The 18,606-nt window shown below is 45.5% G+C and overlaps 1 protein-coding gene and 1 long non-coding RNA gene across 5 annotated transcripts; one reads left to right on the forward strand and one right to left on the reverse strand.

Annotated features, from left to right (window-relative positions):
• The first annotated feature begins 340 nt into the window (after positions 1-340).
• Positions 341-18,481, forward strand: LOC109370146 (uncharacterized). 3 transcript variants are annotated; one of them, XR_014886547.1, is made up of 5 exons: positions 996-1,236; positions 1,996-5,075; positions 5,323-5,639; positions 7,642-17,782; positions 17,849-18,481. It is a non-coding gene; the product is annotated as an uncharacterized LOC109370146 (long non-coding RNA). The 3 variants fall into 3 exon arrangements; XR_014886546.1 differs by lacking the exons at positions 996-1,236; positions 17,849-18,481 and adding an exon at positions 341-662 and having other exon boundaries at positions 7,642-12,356; XR_004161453.2 differs by lacking the exon at positions 17,849-18,481 and having other exon boundaries at positions 1,996-4,876; positions 7,642-12,356.
• LOC146543356 (interleukin-5-like) lies at positions 2,499-6,605 on the reverse strand. 2 transcript variants are annotated; one of them, XM_085236526.1, is made up of 6 exons: positions 6,455-6,605; positions 6,157-6,338; positions 5,942-5,974; positions 4,108-4,242; positions 3,709-3,787; positions 2,499-2,864 (listed from the first exon to the last, which is right to left on the reverse strand). In XM_085236526.1, the coding sequence occupies exons 2-6, from the start codon at positions 6,274-6,276 to the stop codon at positions 2,782-2,784; spliced, it is 450 nt and encodes a 149-aa protein (XP_085092652.1). In that variant the 5' UTR covers positions 6,277-6,338; positions 6,455-6,605; the 3' UTR covers positions 2,499-2,781. The 2 variants fall into 2 exon arrangements, with proteins under 2 accessions (XP_085092652.1, XP_085092653.1); XM_085236527.1 differs by having other exon boundaries at positions 3,674-3,787; positions 6,455-6,604.
• Positions 18,482-18,606: the final 125 nt, after the last annotated feature.

Raw genomic sequence — 18,606 nt, forward strand, 5'->3', positions numbered from 1 at the left:
TCACCCTTTGGCACGCGGCACTTCAGGGCGCTCAGGGCAAGCGTGTGTGTGCCATCTGCAGCCCCCGTGCAACGCCAGATGTCACACCCCAGGCGGCTGGCATCCCAGCGGAGCTTTCCTCCGTGCAAGACTGTCATTCTATTAATTTGATTGTATTACCGTTATGTTATTAATAATGTGATTAATTATGTTATTAATTTTCTCTCTCACTCTTTTTTTTGGGGGGGGGGGGGGGGGCAAAGAACCAATCCGCCCTTTCGCTCTCGGATGAGTCGGTGGGTGGCTCCGCTCCTCCCGCTCCACCGCCGCCCCGCGCCGTTCCCTCCGCCCCCGAGTTTCGCTTCCCCGCGGGAGCGGCTCCGAACGCTTCCGGGAATCGGCGGTACCGCGCGCCGCCGCTGGGGGACGCAATAACACGCGGCGGGGCCGGGCCGGGGGAATCCCAGGCGTGAGTCAGGGGCCGGGACTGCCGGGACTGCCCTCCGCCCGCCGGGAAAATCCCCGCGGAGGGAAAAGCACCGGGGCAACGAGAGCGCTGTGTGCGGCCCCGGGGCGTAGTGCCGCCGCCCCCGGAACAACGCCTCACAAAAAGAACAACAAAAAACCCCAAGCCCTGCGCCCTTTTGCTCGCGAGGCGCAGGATTTCGCCCGTGGATGCGCGGGTGAGGAACGGGTTTTTATCGTTCTCATCCACACACGCTCTGCGTGCGGTATTTATTCATTACCTCGCACAGATCGTTTGTCTTGCACATCTCTGCCGTTATTTCACAGTGATAAACGTGCGGGTTTAGCAGAACAGAGCCACCCCTGGGCCGTGACCCGCACTTGATGCGGCAAAACAAGCCGTTAATTCTGAATTGCTTCTCTGCAAGACGCTCTCTCCGCGTATTGCCACTGGGGGGGGTCTCACCCGTTCAAAATAAGTTCAAAGCAGGCTGGTGTGAAGCTCCGTAGACAAGTGCTGGGCGCCTTCAGTCCAAGCCGAGAGAGCAGTGCTACTCTGTGCAGCCTTCCTCCTGCTGAGCTAGCAGCTCTCCTCGGCAGCTGGCACTGCCCTGCTCGATGTCTGGCTCCCGATTACTCTGCTAAGCCACATCACGGGCACCGCAGTGCCCACTGGGTACGTGCCACAGCTTCCATGGCGGTCAGTGAACGGTGCCCTGGGCACAAGCCATGATCTTCAGTCAGAGCCATGGATGAGTGCATCAGAGACATAAACAGGGATGCACCGGGAAGGTGAGACCAACATTCCCAGAAAATTCATGCAGAAAATGCAGCCCAGGTGTTGCTGAGTCAGAGCTGGGCCCAGCCCGGTGCTGGGATGCTTCTGCCTGCCCACAACCAGCCACCACCCACGGGTTTCTGCTCTGACTGCTCCATTGCCCTTGCTTGGAAGATTTTGCATCTCAGCTTCTCTTGGCCAGGATTTGTCTGCATGTTTTGTGGGAAGAAAGCACACACCGGAGCTGCGCCTTGTTAGCTGTATTCTGTAAGCCCTGGCTGTGCATTGGGAAGGTCTGAGGGAGACCTCCATCCACCCCTCCAGAATAACGGGGCTTTTAAAATCCCGATTTCATGGACAGCTGCCTCACTTATAGGAGAAATAATCATGGGAATAATAATAACATGAAGAAATATACAGTTGCTCTCTGGAAATGAGTAATATATTGTTACCAGGATCTATTAAAATGTAATAACTACTGTAATTCAACTTCTAATAAATAAAATAGCATTTATTTATTTACTTAGTGCTAGAAGCTAAGTGACTGGTTTGGAGGTATTTTTAGAAGTATTTAAAGCACAGCTGGAACCATTTATATCTGATGCAGGTGAGTGAGGAAGAGGCAGGTAGGTGAGGAGATGTGTTTAATTTCTTTGTTGTAGGCAGTTCTATCACAGCCATCTCACTTCTCCTTCACTGCTCGGTTATTCCTGGTTGTCTTCTCATGGTGTTGTTTTTTTTTTTTTTGTTTGTTTGTTTGTTTTGTAAAACAGGAGACTGCTGAGGCCTTTTCTTCATCTCTTGAGCCCTTCTGAAGTGCGCATACTGCTCTCAGTGACACCTGACCCAGGATTTTGGCAGTAAGTATCTATGTGTGTATGCTGAGCTCCTGTTGTGTTGAGATGGCATCAGTAGGCTCGTGCTTGCTAGGACAAAATACACGTGTTCCCTAAGCATCTCCCTGTATTGCTGGGCTTCAGGCTGACAGCCCCTCCTCCTAGCACAGCATCACTGGGGTGCGGGATAATAAAATATAAAATAAGGGCTGGCTGTGTGAGGGTGTGGATGAGCAGTGCCTGTTCTGTGCTGGCAGAACACTAGGTGCAGTGAGAGCTCTGATTGTGGTGAGGGCGAGAGGTGATGGATTCACATTGTGCTCTGGGAGGTTGGGGTTGGACATCTGTTAGATTTACCCGAGAGTGGAAATAGCTCAGGGGGGATTCGTGTGTGTGTGTGTTTGTGTGAGGTGGGGGAGAAAATAAAACGGGAGGAAAAAAAAGGCAGAGATGCATTTATTCCCTTCGTGAAAAGTAGTAGAAATACAAAATAAATATTTTCTCCAAAATACATATATCTAAAAAAATGCGATATAATTTAATTGTCACTATAAAAACAAACTCAGAATGATCAAAGCATTCCCGTCCTCACCACCTCACCCACAAAACACGTGCCATCTCAAAGAGGCACATACCTGGCTCATTTAATCTTCAAGAGCCCGATCTCCCCTGATCTACAAAAGCTGCAGGTGAAGGAGGATGCTGGGTTGTGTTTCTCAGTGCTTAGGAAAGGTTGTGACCAGGCTGCAAAGCACGAGCACGGTGTTCTCCTACTGCTTGCCAGTGGGGGGTGTAGGTAAGTGTACCTGCAGGGCATGAAAGGCAGAACTTTACGTGAAGACGAATTTGCAGTTCACCCTCATCTGCCTTCAAAGCAGTGGCAAAGCCAATTCCGAACTAGGAAAGTCTTGCTGGTATAATTACACTGATTAATTCCCTTAATTACAGACCTGTTATAACCTTGAGATTTTCCCAGTATAGCCAGTACCAATTCCCTGAAGAAAACTAACTATTCTAGCAACATCAGTTGTGTATTGGTCTATAAGTGGGTTCTTGCTCTTCTGAAAGTGCTACCAAGAATAATGCCCATCCAGGACCCAGTTCTGTTCAGGTTATGTGATACCAGCAAATGTTTCCAGCAGAAATTTGGCCTTAAACCTGAAAACACGTGGCTCCTGTGGTTAGAATGTGTGCTGTCTCCTCCTGAAACTGGAGGACCTGGTCTTACAGAAAGGCAAAGAAAACACCCATCCCACATCCCAGTGCACTGCTTGGGACTCGTGGCCCAGCAGTGGTGGAGCAAGGGGTGATGTCTGAGCATCCATCTATGTCCACCCTTACTGTGGGTGTTTTGATATCAATGTGAGCTTTGCACGTGAAACCAGAAGGGTTTGGGATTAGCCAATATTTCCCCCATACCCTGCTCTGTTCGCTTCACCAGTGAGAATTTGCAATTTCATCTTACAAGTATGAGTGGCTTTTTGTCATTGATGCTTTGTGAGATTCCATCCCGAACGTGAGCCAGCACAGTACTGCTGAATGGAAGAGGTAACCTTTGCAATTTGAACATAAAGAATTAAAACAAGCACGCTTTTTGCTGCTTGGTTAAGCTTACAGTGACTCTGGGAAGTTGTAATTACTCTTTTGCACCTCTTGATAGTTTTCGGAGGAATGTTCTCAGTTTTTCTATGAATCTCTTCACGTTCTTTCTTTCTGTGTCACATTTTCCCTGAAAGGTTAACAAAGAAAATGAAATTACTCAGTGTTTAACCATCATGTTTTTTTCATCGTGAAATCATTTTATAAACAACATTTTCCTTAAGATTTAAATAAGCCAACTGTGGCAAAGAATCCTCATTTTAGAGGTCAGAACATCAGAAGTGCAGAGCCAGGGGAATAATGCCAGGATTTCTTCTTCCATGTGCTGAATGAATCCATTCCAAAAGTGAATCCCCCTTCTGTAGCCGTAAGGACGCAGTTATGAACCACAGGCTGTGTTTCACAGATCTCTGCTGCACGACCTCCAATAGACAGGAGATGGATCCCTACCTCTCTTGCCAGGTTTGCTGTGAGAGATGGCCTCAGTTTGTCAAAACTTTGGAAAAAAATGCTGAATCTCTTCATTTTAGGATTATTTTTCAACAGTTCAGTTCCTTCAAACAATGTTTTGATGCAGCTTTCGTCCTAGGATGGAGGAAATACCAAAACTGAGAAACAGAAATTCATCACTATAAACCGCAATTAGTTTGCTAAACTCATTCTGATTGACATCCAGCTGGCTGGGTGACAAACACGTGGTACTCCTGACTTCCAGACTCTTGTTTGCAAATGACTTTAGGTGAGTGCACCCAACTGATGCTCATTTTTCTTTGCTGCATGATAGCTTTTTGTTTTGCCTGGATGGAGCACTGGATTAGTGCATAGCACAGCCCCTGCTCTTACTGCAGCCTGAAGAGCAGTTTGAGCTCTTACATCTGCTCCTCCAGCTGATAATTCTGGCTAATGCTTTCTTTTTCTGGCCCCAGAAGCTGCGACTTTGGAACATGAGAGAAGGAGTTGAAATGAACCCAAAGCTCTCCTGACTTTAACCCCACCATGTCTGCGTGCCCAGAGAGCTGTGAGCACGGCTGCATGGTGCTGCAGAGCTGCCTGTCCCTGGGAGCAGCCAGGGAGGTGCTGGGGTATGAATGGAGCATGGAGGGGCAATGGCTGCACTGTCTGGTATGGAGACATCAGTGAAACATGCAGGGGAGGAGAGAGGAGGAGGAGGCACTGCTGTGAGAAGCGGGAGCAGAGAGAAGTGTAACAGGAGGAGAAGGTGAGGAAAATGAAGGAAGAATCAGCTGTGGGTGGAAGAAACCAATCCCCTGAGTTGTGTCTTGTGCTGTGCGCTCCTGGATGCTCCACGGCCACGAGGACCATTTCCTTGTGCCCTCACTGGGGCAGATGTAAACTTCGATCATGTAGCAGAACAGGAAGAAGTGATGGAGCTGGGAGCTTTGTATCTGATTTGCAAGGTAATGGGTTGAATTTGCCAGTAAAAATAAATGAAAAATGAGTTCTGTAGCTAGCTGACATCAAGAATGTGAATTATTCTGCTCTCGCAGTAAGTCAATTGCTCGGGTTGTATTGTCACAAATACACATCTGGCTGTGATACAACCTGAATGTTGTATTACGTAATGTATAATGTAATGATTTCCCATTAGAACCACTTTTCCAGCCGTAGAACAAAGTTTTTTTTTTTTGCGGTGTCGGCTTGCAGGAAAAGTTGCCAGAGAGGGAACGTGGATCTTTCTGAGCTGCTGAGGAACTTCAGGAGATGCAAAAGGAGCCAGAAAATGTGTGGAGAGGGATTTGGTCTCCTGTTAAGACAGACCTCTTTCGCAGCACTCATCAGTGAGTGATTTGCTCTCAGGGCAGAAAGCACGGCTCAGATGCGATGCAATAACGCAGCTCTGCCTTCACACAGCCCTGAGATCCCTTGGCTGACAGCAAAAGCAGAAAAAGACGTTTCTAAAAGTGGTTTGATGCGAGCAGAGCACTCATGCAGGCAGCAAGAAGGACAAGCAGAAGATACAAGTGAGTTCATTCTTCATCTCTTCCTATTGTCCTTGGTTTCTAGAGTTAAAGCAAACATCGCTCTGTGTGTTCTGCAGAGGTTTTAGAAAACCAGAGAAGGAGAACAGTTACTGCATTACTGTCCTTGGCTTCTTTGGCGTCACAGCGTGTTTTTGCTTGACTCAAATTTGATTATTTGAGATAATCTGTTGATAATGTTTAATAAGGTATAATAGCTTAATTTTCAAATTATTTGTTCTTATATACGGGTGGAGTAGATTAGGAGATCATTCAGAAAACTTTTAAGGTAAATTTCCACTTACATCTGAAGAAACTGGAGTTTCAATCCTCAGATTCTGGAAAAAAAAAAAATTAAGCATTTCAAATATCATCACCATCATCATCATCATCAACACTAACAAAAGTAAGGCATGGCATAAAACGATTGCTTGGCTTTCAATAAAAGCTAAGTGTTCAGAGAACTGTTGAATTTACCAGCATATCCAACCACTGAACAGAAATAGAAAATGGAATTTACCAGCATGTCCACTGACTGATAGATTTCTTGTAGCCATGTCTGTAGCTCAGCCAAGTTGCTTTGCAGAGGAGTGGCAGAGGCGCCCGCAGCAAGAAGCAGAAGGTACAGATGGGTCCTCATGGTCCTGATGTGCTCAGAGAACCTGTGGGTGCTCCTGGAGCCTCTATCATTGCATGGCCCCTCTACGGGGAATAAATAGTTTGGGTTGATGTTAGAAAAAAAAAAAAAAAAAAAAAAAAAGCCATTTGTTGAGACTTTCTGGAAACTCTGTGATTTAATTCTTGATTATACCCCTTACCAAGTCAGCATTTCCATAGAAGTAGGTAATAAGGAGACAAGGATGTGGCCTCTTTCTACTAGAATCAGCAAAGCACAGGATGACCCAGAGTGTGGCCAGCCAGCTTTTATCCTCGCTACGCTTCTCTAGAAATGGGAGCCTGATAACTGCGTGTGATCATCTGATAGACGATGTGAGAGATGAAGCCTCAGAGCAAAAACAACCTCGGAGAACGTGCGGGCTAATGTCTGGAAAGGAAACCATGTTTCTGTAATGCTTCTGATAACATTTTATCAAATCTCAGATATTCCTTTAGAATGAAGTAGCTTGCATCAGCAGGTGGTGATGGTGCACAGAGCAAGAAATGTGCAGATATGGCACTCCAGGGCATGGCCAGAGGTCATGGTGGGGCCGGGCTCCGGCTCCTTTCCTCAGTCATCTTTCCAATGAGGATGGTGACAGCTGCTTAGTGCATCCATAGGGCTGGAGCAGATGGCAGTGATGTGGGAGGGCTGGCTGGAGTCCCCACGTTGTGGGCATGGGGCAGCCCCTGGGAGGGATGAGCAGTGAGATAGCACTGGGGGTGTTTTGCTGGATAATGAGACGTGGGAGCCTAACAGGAGCCCGAGGGCAGGGTGATGGCATTTGTAAGAAACTGCGCTGAGTCCTTCCCCACCTTGTCAGGAAGGGCAAGCAAGATGTGTGAAGATCGTGGGGCTTCAGAAATCCTATCTTTGTTTTTAAAACCACATTCATAATGGGGCGGCTTTTTACTTATAGAACCTCATGCATGGAAACTGCATTTTTATTGGCACGCTTCCTCAGTGGGTGCTGTGTCAATGCATTTTCTCTGTGTGGTTCTCAGCATCCCATCACCGACTCAGAATTCAGTCCCAGCTGAGCTGAGAAATTTTGGAAAAACTGCAATTGGCCCAAACAGGATGAGATAAATCCTTATCCATTTCTGTAGTATTCTGTGGGAGTGACAGCTTTCTGGAAATGCCCTGTACTGCATCCAAGCAGCTCTTGAGAACAGCTCCAACTGTGCCAGGGAGGGGAGCAGGGCCAGAGAGATAGGGGTGCGGTGCGTTATGGGTGCCCTGCAGGGCTGCTGTACACCTGGCACTTGGGGTTTTGCCAAATACACTACAAACGAGTGAAGGATGGACCCAAATGGACTAACAAAGGATTTCACTTTCCCTTTTTAGGTGTGGAATCATCAAAGTTAGACAAGACCTCTCAGATCCCCAAGTCCAACCCCAGCCCACCCCCACCGTGCCCACTGACCGTGTCCCTCAGAGCCACAGCTCCACGTTCTGAGCACCTCCCCCACCCCCTGGGCATCCCTGTGCCACTGCCTCACTGCTCTGTTGGAGAAGAAATGTTTCCTGATTTTTCCACGCAAAGAGATGCATAGCAAGGAGAGCCAGGTTTTGCCAGTCCCTGGAGTGCTGTGACAGACATTGCTCTGGAAGAAAAGAGAAAACATTGGCTGGATGACCATTTTTTGTGGCCTACTGTTACCCCTTGTGAGAGACAAAGCAGGGTCCCTGGGCTGGGGGGGGACCTGCGCAGCACCAGGAGCAGGCAAGAGGTGCAAGCAAAGAGGGATGCAGGGGATGGAAGATGACAGAGGAAGCGGCTGCTTCTCAGATCCTTGTCAAAGTCGATGATATTGGCTGCTCTCCATAGTGAGACCACTGTCAGACTCAGCTCAAAGCAGAAAACTCCTTGGTCTTACCGGAAATGTGGGCAGCAGAAGAGTTAAGAAATAAACCAAACCTGGCACCACCTGAAGTGACCTTGCAGAGGAGCAGTAGCAAGATGGATCCTTTGGCTTTCCACATTTCCTCCTGCAGCTTTAACATCTCTTCTTGTTTCTAAAATCCTTCTGCTTCTTCTAGTGGGAGTCCGGAAATCCGCGATTATAATTCTTACAGCTCAAACAATTCAGATCCTTTGTCTCTGGTTCTTTGTTCTCTGTTTTCTGATTTTTATCATCGAAGTAGCGTGCTGGGTTTCAGTTCCCACACTGTAAATCAAGCTCTGCAGAAGCAGTCTAGCTCTGCATCCCCACCTCCAGCGAGAGCTCCCTGAGCCCAGGCTCTGCCGAGGTCACTTTTTGCACATAGGCACCTTGAGGATGGGCACGCAGGGCCTTTACCAGTGCTGTGTCAAGGTGTTCCAGTGTGGTGGAGATGTGGCACCTGGGGGCATGGTCAGTGGGCACGATGGGAATGGGTTGGGCCTGAGGATCTCGGAGGTCTTTTGCAACTGGAGTGGTTCTGTGACTCTCTGTTTCCAGAAGAGCAAAATGAAGACAGATTTTCCTCCGGCTGCAAGAGAATAGTGAAAGAGGACTCTTCTGTATATGGGCTGAGCTTTCGCGTGGTTGCGTGATAATGTGCTGCAATCAGAGCTCTTCTGCTGTAAAGCTGCCTTACCTCCAGGCATCCTTTAAGCAGCCAGCAGTATTCGTCTGTGCTTGATTCAGGAGTTCTGGCCTGGCATCAGTGAGTGACATCAGTCCCACCCAACTTGTTGCACCATCTGTTTTTGTGTTTTAACAGGCTTCGGGACGAATGTTGGAAGGTGAGCTTCAGGTGTCATCTGTAATAATGTTACAGTCACACAGTAATGGTTGGTGGAAAGGTTTTGTTTTTTTAAATAGGACTGTATGGTTTCTGCAAACATTGTGCTTGCTTCACTCGTATTTCATAGTTCTATGCAGAAAACTAGAACGAATCATAAAATATGGGGGAAAAATAACAGCTCTCCATCCTTGACTCAATCGTAGCCATCTTGCATCATTATAGTTGTGCATGAAAGCTGTTGTTCGAATGCTTCATGACCTCTCCATGGATCAAGCTTCCCAGCACTTCCCAGCTGTTACATCTCCAGGATGCAGTCACCCCCTCGGTGCTGAGTCACCCAGCTTTACTGCGGGAGTCACCTCCCTGTGTCAGAATGCTTCGAAAGTGTTTGGCTCTCCTGCAGCTGCTATATCTGTCAGGATGACTAACGAAGCAGACAAGTGACTTGTGGGACAGGTCAGTGCTTTGTAAATTTTCTCTTGTTTTGTGCCTACAAGCTCCTGCTGAAGTTTATAATTCATCAATCCCAACGCATTAGCCACCTTCACACTAGCAGTGACAACGTCTGGTTTTGTTCTGGTTTATCTCAGCCCGAGACAGGAATCCCCTTGCTGTGCTCTCGGGACCTATGAAGTCACCCTCAGCTCCCAGCCACCCTTCTGATCCTTTATGTGTCACTTACAGTGCATCTGTTACCATCTTCACAAAGGGCTGCTGATTTCTTGAACTTACAATCTCAGAACCATTCTGGTTGGAAAAGATCTCTTGGATCCACATCCCCCAGTGCCACATCCCCCTGTTTGGGAGCACCTGCAGGACAGTGACTGCCCCTCCCTGGCATTCTGCCCATTCTGACTGCTCTCTGGAAAGTTCTGATATCCAACCTGGATCCCCCTGCACAAAAAACGTAATTTTGCTCAGTTAATAATTGACATGTTTTATTTCATTGTGCTTTATGGCTTCCCAAAGATATACATATGTCAAGTAGCTCTGACTTAATACTTACTAATGACCAGAATGGGCAGCTATTAATGGCTGGGCTGACAGGGACTGGGCTGGGCAGCTACTGGTGCTACTTCATGCCTCGAAAGCCAGATGTGATTTCACACATATGCAGAAACCCATTACATTTTATTTGGGAACGAATGAACGCTTCTATACAATAGCAAATGTACCATTTTCCTCTTACACTTTTAAGGGGTTACTTATGGAAAGGCTCGCCTCTTGAGGGAAGGTAAGCCTCCAGAGTGGAATGCAATGGATAATCCGTTCCGTGAGAGTCCCCTGAGCAAGATGGCCTGCAACCTTAGCTGTCAGCAAATGCCTGGGAGCCTGGAATGCTGACTCTAAAGAAAATACACACAGGATGAGGAATGGGGTGGAGGTCCCATGGCCAAACCCTGTGACCATTCTGCAGGGACAGGGACTGATGCTGTTATTGGCAATGATAAATCATTTTGTTTTCCTGAGCCAGCAATTTTCCACCTTTCTGTCGAAAGCTTTTTTTTTTTTTTTTTTTTTTTTTTTTTTTGGTATATAAACTTTGCCAAACAGTGATGCGTTTAATTAGGGTTGCTCGAGAACCACATGAACCTAAGAAAATGGAACACAATGGCTGAAGGGAGAAGATAACACTGCAGACACGCTGGGAGAACACCACTGTGTTCCTGTATCTGTCAATGGGCTGAGCTGCTCACCACCCCCACAGGGCCACCTGTTGGGTAAGAGTGACACCCTCAGTTATCCCAAATACTCAAGAAACTTAGAGACCTCTGGAGTTGTTCCATGCTTCAGTGCAACTGCAGTTAGGCCTATCGTTCATCATCCTGGTTAACCTCCTTTGCAGACAGCGCACTCATCACTGGCAAGCCAAAAGGATCTGTAGTCTGCTGCTTTAATAAATGGCACTATTCACCAATAGCCATGAGAGCCCATCTGACCACGACTGGATGAACTGGGCGGTGTGTGCTAACTGTGAATTCATAATCATGGCAGTTGTTCTGTTAAATGTGACCAGACTTACAGCGCTGCACTGGGCATCATGCAGAATCTAAGCTCAGCCATCCCCAACCCCTCCAGTATCTGAGGAGAAGCTGGGAGGAGAGTTTTCTAACCACCTTCTCTGCTCTTCTCACACAACAGCTTCAAGATCTGGAAGAACGTAAAGTTTTTATTCAGGAAAAGTAATTTCACTCGCACAGTTTCATCAATGATTTTATTCTAATTATTATCGCCCATACAAATGCAGTAGAATTAGTTTAAGTTCTTACTTTATTCATTATAACTTTGAACATTTGGACTCCATACAAAATATAAAAAGCTCTCTATAAATTAAAATTAAATAAATACATTAATAGCCGCAGTAAGAAATCATAAATATCTGATGATCCTTATGTAAAACACTCGTGCTCCCATCACGGTCACCTCGTGGAGCTGCTGTGCTGCGCTCTGCCAGCCCTCACTGCAGTGTTGGCACCTGGCAGCTCTCGTGCAGCCACTGAAAAAACCTCTTGTAGTGACCCAGGGCTTTCTGCAGGAGCTTCTCTCTTGTATTACAGGGCTGATTTGTCTCAGGTTCCTAGAATAATAGTGATAATGAGATTAAGGAGGAGGAGGATGAAAAGAGCACAGTGGTGGTGACTATGGCTTGTTGTTCAGGCAGTGTTTAATGAGAAGAAGAGAGACAACGAATGAGCTGATAGAAGACTTGTGAAAACCAATAGAAGACTTGTGAAAACCAGGAATACTTCCTCCTGACTGACTTTGCTTACTGAGCTGTGGCTTAGGGCCCTTCTTGTTTATCTTCAGGCCAGTGACAAGCCCAGGATTTACAGGAGGGTATTCCTTTTTTGGAAAGCTGTCCATTGCATCCCAACTCCATGACCTTCCTGTGAGCAGTTTTACACAACCGTTGCTGAATGGCAGCCGTAATATTCAAACTGCAAAACTAAGAGTATTACTGAGATGATGTCAAAACTTTGCCACTGGCATTATTGGCCCAAAATGTTCAGAGATGTTTAATTTTGCCTTGCTTGAAAACAAACGAGCGGTCCTGTCACAGTGATTTCTAATTTTATCCGTGTAATCGGTGTCAATAGTACTCAAGAAACTTACTGTATGTCCTCTGCGGAAGGTTGCTATTATGTGGTGTACGTTTCTCCCCATCAGAGAAATATGCCTTCTCATCTGGTCGTTCTCCAAGTAGCTGTTGGTATTCAGCTGTGCCATGGTTCTATTTAGGTGACTGCCAACACAGCTGCACTAAAAAAAATAATCAAACAATGGCAAAATTACGTTACGTCAAAGGAGTTAAAGTTCATCTCACTAAATTCCATGACAAACTGTTTGGAAATAGAAATATCGGTTTCCTGCTCTATTTCTCTATGAGTAGGAAGGGGATGCTTTCCTATATTTTCTGGGATTGGAAGTTAATCTAGAGGAAGAAACAAGCAATCAGAACAGATCACTATAAAGGAAATACAAACCAACACAGCAGCAAGAGTGGTAAACAGGAATAGAGGCTGCTGGGGTTGTTATTTTAGTGAGATCAAAGCGAGTGGCCTGAGGAGATAAGATCTGCTAATTGCCTCTCAGAGCTGCATTCTCTGTGCAGGACAGAAGCATCACACCCATCTGTCTATCGGGTGCTGCTCTTCATCTTTTTAAAAATTGCAAACAAGCAATTTTCCCCTGAAATTAAGGCCTCCCGGCAGCAGAACACCCGCTCTTGGTTACTCTCCATGAGGCTGCCGTCATTTGCAGAGCCTGAGAAACCTGCAGGCCGTGGGCTGAAGCCACCGATCAGCACGGAGGGCAATGTGAGACAACTTGTGCCTGCAGGCTGCGTCCCTCAGGGCTGAACTCCGCTGTGCTGTGCGATGCCCGGCTCCTCTGCCTGCCCCGAGGTAAGAACACGCAGCATTTCGGTGTGAGCTGTGTTCCCTGCCCCAAGTGGCAGCAGGTCCCACTCCGGGATCAGACATCAGTGCTGAGAACAGCCTTGGTGCTCAGCTCCTTCAGAGGGCTCATGAGATTGACTTCAGCAGGACTGTGACAAAGGCTCAAAGGCCTCCAAATTTGTTACCTGTCTGCATAACTTCTTGTGCATAAGGAACCTCACCGAGCTGTTTGTGAAAACACCACTAGCACGCATTCCAGTTTTGAAATGCTGCGTCTTTCACAGTGGTCTCTTTCTCCAGATCAGCTACAAACCATCCCCGTTTTCCACACGATTAGCAGCAGCAGTACGAGAGAACTTTTAGAAGTCTTACCTGAAATCTCCCCACAGGCACGTGAAGAAAAAGCTAAAGATTTAAAAAAAAAAAAGAAAAAAAAGAGAATAATGTTAGAAGGTATTTAGGTATTTCTAAGAGACTGCCATGCTGTTAAGCATCTCAATCTACCTATCTCCTTCATCAGGTTTTCTATTTCTGAACTTCCTTTGGGGACACAGCAGCAGTGCCAGCTTCAGAGGGGAGGCTGACATGCAGTGCCTTCAGCATCTCAGGTTTAGCAATAAAACACAGGTGATGCAGCTGGAGCTGCTGCTAGCCCATATGTGATTTCATACCCCATGGAGAAAACTGTAGAAAATAAAGAGGAAAAGAGAATGACCCACCTCCTGGTTTGCCAGCTCCACTAATGCCTTGAAGTTCTCTTGAAACTCCTCTATTGCACTGCCCATGGAGACAGAGAAGCAGCAATTCAAGAAGAAAAAGTAGAAAAGCAGCATTTTTGCTTCCAGGAAAGCGACGTTTGATTTAAGTCTTTTTAATGCCATACGCAGCCTATATATACCTTGAATACTAGATTGAAAGGAAAATTTTCTTGTATAAGAAAAGGCACAAGAGCACTGTGAAAATTATTGTAGGCATTGTGGGATGCCTCCGTGGGGACAGGTTGGGGGTTTCCTTCCCTCTGACATCAAGAGGGGAAAATACCTTTGTAGATAAGAGATGCCATTTTCTTACACTATATCAAAAGCTCATCACAGGAAATGGGAGTATTCCTTGTATAACACATACATTTATGTGGTTCTATTCTTCTTTTTGCATCCTGTAGTCAGATAGATGGAGATCTGGAAACCTCAGTAGTTCTTACATTCTGCTCCACAATATGACCTCCTTTGTTCAGTAGAGTTGTCTGAAATAAACTGCAGTTCTAGGTTTAGTAAAAAAAAAAAAAAAGATAGCAAATAGATGTACACAGACTCTAAAACAACTTAACAAATTTGACTTCTTTAGCCTTCTTCTATCCCTCTTGCAGTTCTGCAGAACTTAGCATATGATATATAGGTAGAAAAGGCATAGGTTTAACTATCAACAGCTAAATAGTAAAAGTTTGGCAGAAATAAGGGTAGCAATTAGCAGGCTTGGCATCAAGTAAAAACCTTGCTTGAGTTTGAGACGTCCTGCACTGTTAGTGGAAAAACTTGATATGTGAATAAATGGCTAAGCACCAGTTCCATATGGCTGGCAAGTGTTTGTGAGAAGGTAAGAATCAGTCACAAAAAGATTAAAACTTTCCAGCAAAATCAAGCTAATCACTGAAAATGTGAGAAGAGTCATCTGGTTTTCCACCGGCATCTGCCTGGGGGTCACAGACAAAGGAGACCTTGTGCACATCAAGGAATTTATTGGTATCTGATTTTATGAACGAATCAGTTTGTCTTGCTGAAAACACTGCTCAAATTATTTAAACTCTGTACATAAGTTTCGATCTTGAAATACATACTTTTGTCCCAAAATTCAACAGGAAAAGTACAAACCTCTCAAATGGATCTTATGATTCTAACTAAAAAAATCTCCTTATTGAGAGTTCTATTAAAAATATGAGCATAGCCGTTACCATGTCTACTATGTCATGTTCTATCAGGGTCTACTTTTTGCTGTCTAAGAAAAATTCCTGCTTGTTTGGTTGCTATATTGGCAATAATCTCATCCTTACTGGCTGTCACCAGCATCTGAATTACAGTCTCATCAACAGTGTTCCAGGTGGCTCTGAAATATTGAAAAGTTTTGCTTCAAATTGATCACAGCCCAAAGTGACACAGCTCTTAGGTACGCCTGCAGAGGGACCAGATGCACAGGACTTGTGATAACAGCAGGCTTCGGTCCATCATCCAAAATAGAACCATTGCAGTTGTTGTTTGTATCATGGCATCAATGAGTCTTGTGGAAGAATGTGAAGAAAGAGTAGTGACATTACAGGGGGTACGTGGGAGTGGAGTGGAAAAAACGTGTGAAGGCAACATAGGATAAGAGTCTCCCAGTAAGATGCCATTCAACTAACTGAAGCAAAAAGCACCTAAGATCCACACGCAAGGTTCCATTTCCAGCCGAGCACAAAGATATCATCAGTATGCGTGTGTGTGCCCTGTAGAGCAGAGTGAAATAAGAACTTGTGGCACACAGCAAGAACACAGACCAGATAAATGAAGACATCGCAGTGGTTAAAAAACTGTCAGTGAAGGATGAGCAGTAGAAGGAAAAACACTTTGAAAATGCTGCAAGATGGACAGTGCAGTGAATGAAGAGCAGCATCTGCAGCAATGGAGCTGACTGCAAAGAAATGAGGATGAACCAAAATGATTTGGCAGCTCTGGGGGAGACTGGGAGCTGCTGGTGGCTGCGGCACTCCTCCAGGCAGGGCTTGGATCTGAGCTGTTTTCAGACCAGGAGACGATAACATCTATTTCCTTCAGCCTCCATGAAGTGGTGAACTCAATCATACACAAAACGCAATTTAGACTACTGAAAGCTGGCTCTAGATCAGGTTTGGAAAGAAACATGTCAATGCCATACGAGTAAATGGTACAATCAGATAAAATATAACCTTGGTTTTCATTGCTTCCCTTTCTCATAATCCCTCACTGTCCTGGAACAGGTCCTTGACCAGGCACCTGCAGAGGAGCAGATGCTCTCCTGTATCCTCACGGGTGTGACTTCTGCTGTTGGCTTTGGCAATATTCCTCGAGCTGTTGTGCCAGTAACACAGCAGCGAAGTGAATGCTGACCTCTTCATGTCTGAAGATCTGTAGTGGTTAGCTCACATTTGTGAACCTTTTTCACCATCAGGAAAAGCAGGATTATCACCTGATTGCAACCATAGATGAAGTCTGAACTGTTAGCCACAAAACCATCTTCTAGCTGCCAGTTCATGATAAGGCCCAGGCTAACTTCCTCATCATTAATTTGCTGTTCATTTTAATTGCAGATGATGTTGGGATTGAGTACAAAGGGCTGTTCCCAAAGTTGGCATCCGTTATCTAACCATGAACTAGATCAGTGCAAGATTCGCCGCTTTGTTTCCTTTCCTGCAGTAAGCAGAGCAAAGTTACTCATCAAATTCAGAGCTGGCTGAAGTACAGCCAGTTAAATTCCCCAGGCTGGCAGCTGGCCTGTCTTACCTGCAGTCAACCCTGGAGACAGAAAGAAAGCTGCAGGGAGGAAAAGGCAGCCCTCTGGCTTTCTGTGTTCTGCCTGGACCTTTTTCTAACCAGGAGAAAAATAGGAGCTACTGAGCAAAGAGGAAGAGTCGCTTCTTGCAATGGATGTGGGAGATTAGTACTAAGGGGTCCTAGAAAAAATAAACTTAAGCACTGAGAGAGCTTTTTACTCACCCACCATAACTTTGAATCTTTCTACAGCCCCCAAATCTGCCTCCAAATTCTAGTATTCCTTTCCAACCCCTTTGCAGACACAAAATGTCTGTGGTTGAGTAACTTCTGGTCAAACCAGTGCCCTGTGGCACTGACTGTGCCTACAGACACATCTAGATCCAGTGATACACAGCTCTTGACACACTGTGTTATCCTTACGATGCTCCATTAGATGATTTTTATGCACTTTGTGCATGTAATCATCGTTAACAGCTTTATTTAGTAATATAAAACTGTGAAAGGTTTTTGCTCAGATTCTTTTCCAGGGCAGGCTGGAATGCTGAAAGTATGTTAAAAACTATCCCAAGATGATCAGTGTCAGAAAATTGACAATATTAGGAGTTCATATTCTCATGGGTACACAGAAAAAGACTCAGATAGTGGTTGAGGGGCTAACCAGGAGTAGCTGAAGTTTTTCGTATTGGAGGGAAGTGGTTACCTTCCCTTTCCTATTTCTTTTTCCAAATAAGAAATAGATCACAAGTTTTAAAGTGATTTGAACTTTTACTTCCTCATCCCAATGAGCACCAATTGAAACAACAGCTCTTGCAGTGCAGTTTCTGTCACAATATTTTGCACCAGTTTTGAACAACTGATTTTGCTTTTGAGAACCAGACTTACATCACACAACCAACTCCTATACTACATGTACCCTAGGTATGGGCATCATCTGTTCCCATTTTTTCTCTTTTTTCTTAAAAAAAGAAACTATAAAAAAGAGGCTTAACACCCAAAGCAAGCAAAACAGGTTGGCTTGGTGGCTGACTGCATGGAACTCCAACTACTTTATTCTGCAATCTCCCTTTGGATGCATATAAGAGTCAGTTCTGCATGTTTTTCTAATTTTGGTGTAACTAAATCAGAAAAATGAGTTTTCCTTTGGATTTCTTTCCAGACTGCCAGCACCAGTCACCCGGGCCCACTTGTGCTCAGCTGCCATTGAGTTCTCCATGGAACAGCAGATTTTCCTCACTCAGTGTAAAGAAGCTGCAATTTACTTCCACATATCAATAACTCAACCAATCTCATCTTTGTGCAAGACAGCTCAGTCTGCATGAGAGATTGTCATAAAATTCTGAGCAGATATGAAACAGGGTTGGTAATGGTGGTGATACAGTTTCTTTAGAAAGAATTTAGCTTATATTCTATTTCCAACTACAGGTGTAAAGTGTGGAAAAAAGCATTACATCCCTACAATTACATCTTTTCCACTTCATGAGAGGACATCTGCCTGGGTTTCATGTTCCATGAATCAGAATGGTGTGTAAATGATCACCACGATCTAGAATCCAGAAAGAGAAACCTGAAGCGTGATGGTTGATGCCTTGCAGTTGCTGCCCTGTGCCATTGTCCTGGCACGTTTCATTCAGCAGCTCTTGTCTTTGAACCTAGTTAAGACATCAGCTTCAAAAACATCAAAAACATAGTATTTTTATAGAGATTTGAAGGAATAATAAACTTAAGTGGAGTAATCCTACAGCGAAACAGATAACCACACTTCATCCTTTTCCTGCACAAAGAGGTCGGGGTGGGATTTTTGCAGTTGGTAAGCTAGATTTCCCATGAAGCACGGTGAATTACCAGGTTGTACCGCACCTCAGACTTGTAAACCATTTCCTGGCTCTCATGGTCGCTGTGAGAGGGATGCATCACCCGGCATCGTGGTGAACCACCGCTCACCCACAGCCCTGAGGGCTCAGCACTGGAAATACTCGCTAGCACGCACAGTTACTGATAGGTCGGGCACAGCTGCAGCGTCCAGGTGGCCTCAGAGCTGGTGATGGTGTGCCATCCTTTTGTTCTTTATCTCTCGCTGGTTTTGATTCAACAGTGCGTAATGGGCATGGAGCGGTAATCAAACCCAGTGCTGGAAATGTGGTTTTCTTCTGCCTGGCCTGAGATTGAAGCACTGAGTTGGA

This window comes from Meleagris gallopavo, chromosome 15 (assembly GCF_905368555.1).
Source record: "Meleagris gallopavo chromosome 15, MGAL_WU_HG_1.1, whole genome shotgun sequence".
NCBI classification, from domain to species: domain Eukaryota; kingdom Metazoa; phylum Chordata; class Aves; order Galliformes; family Phasianidae; genus Meleagris; species Meleagris gallopavo.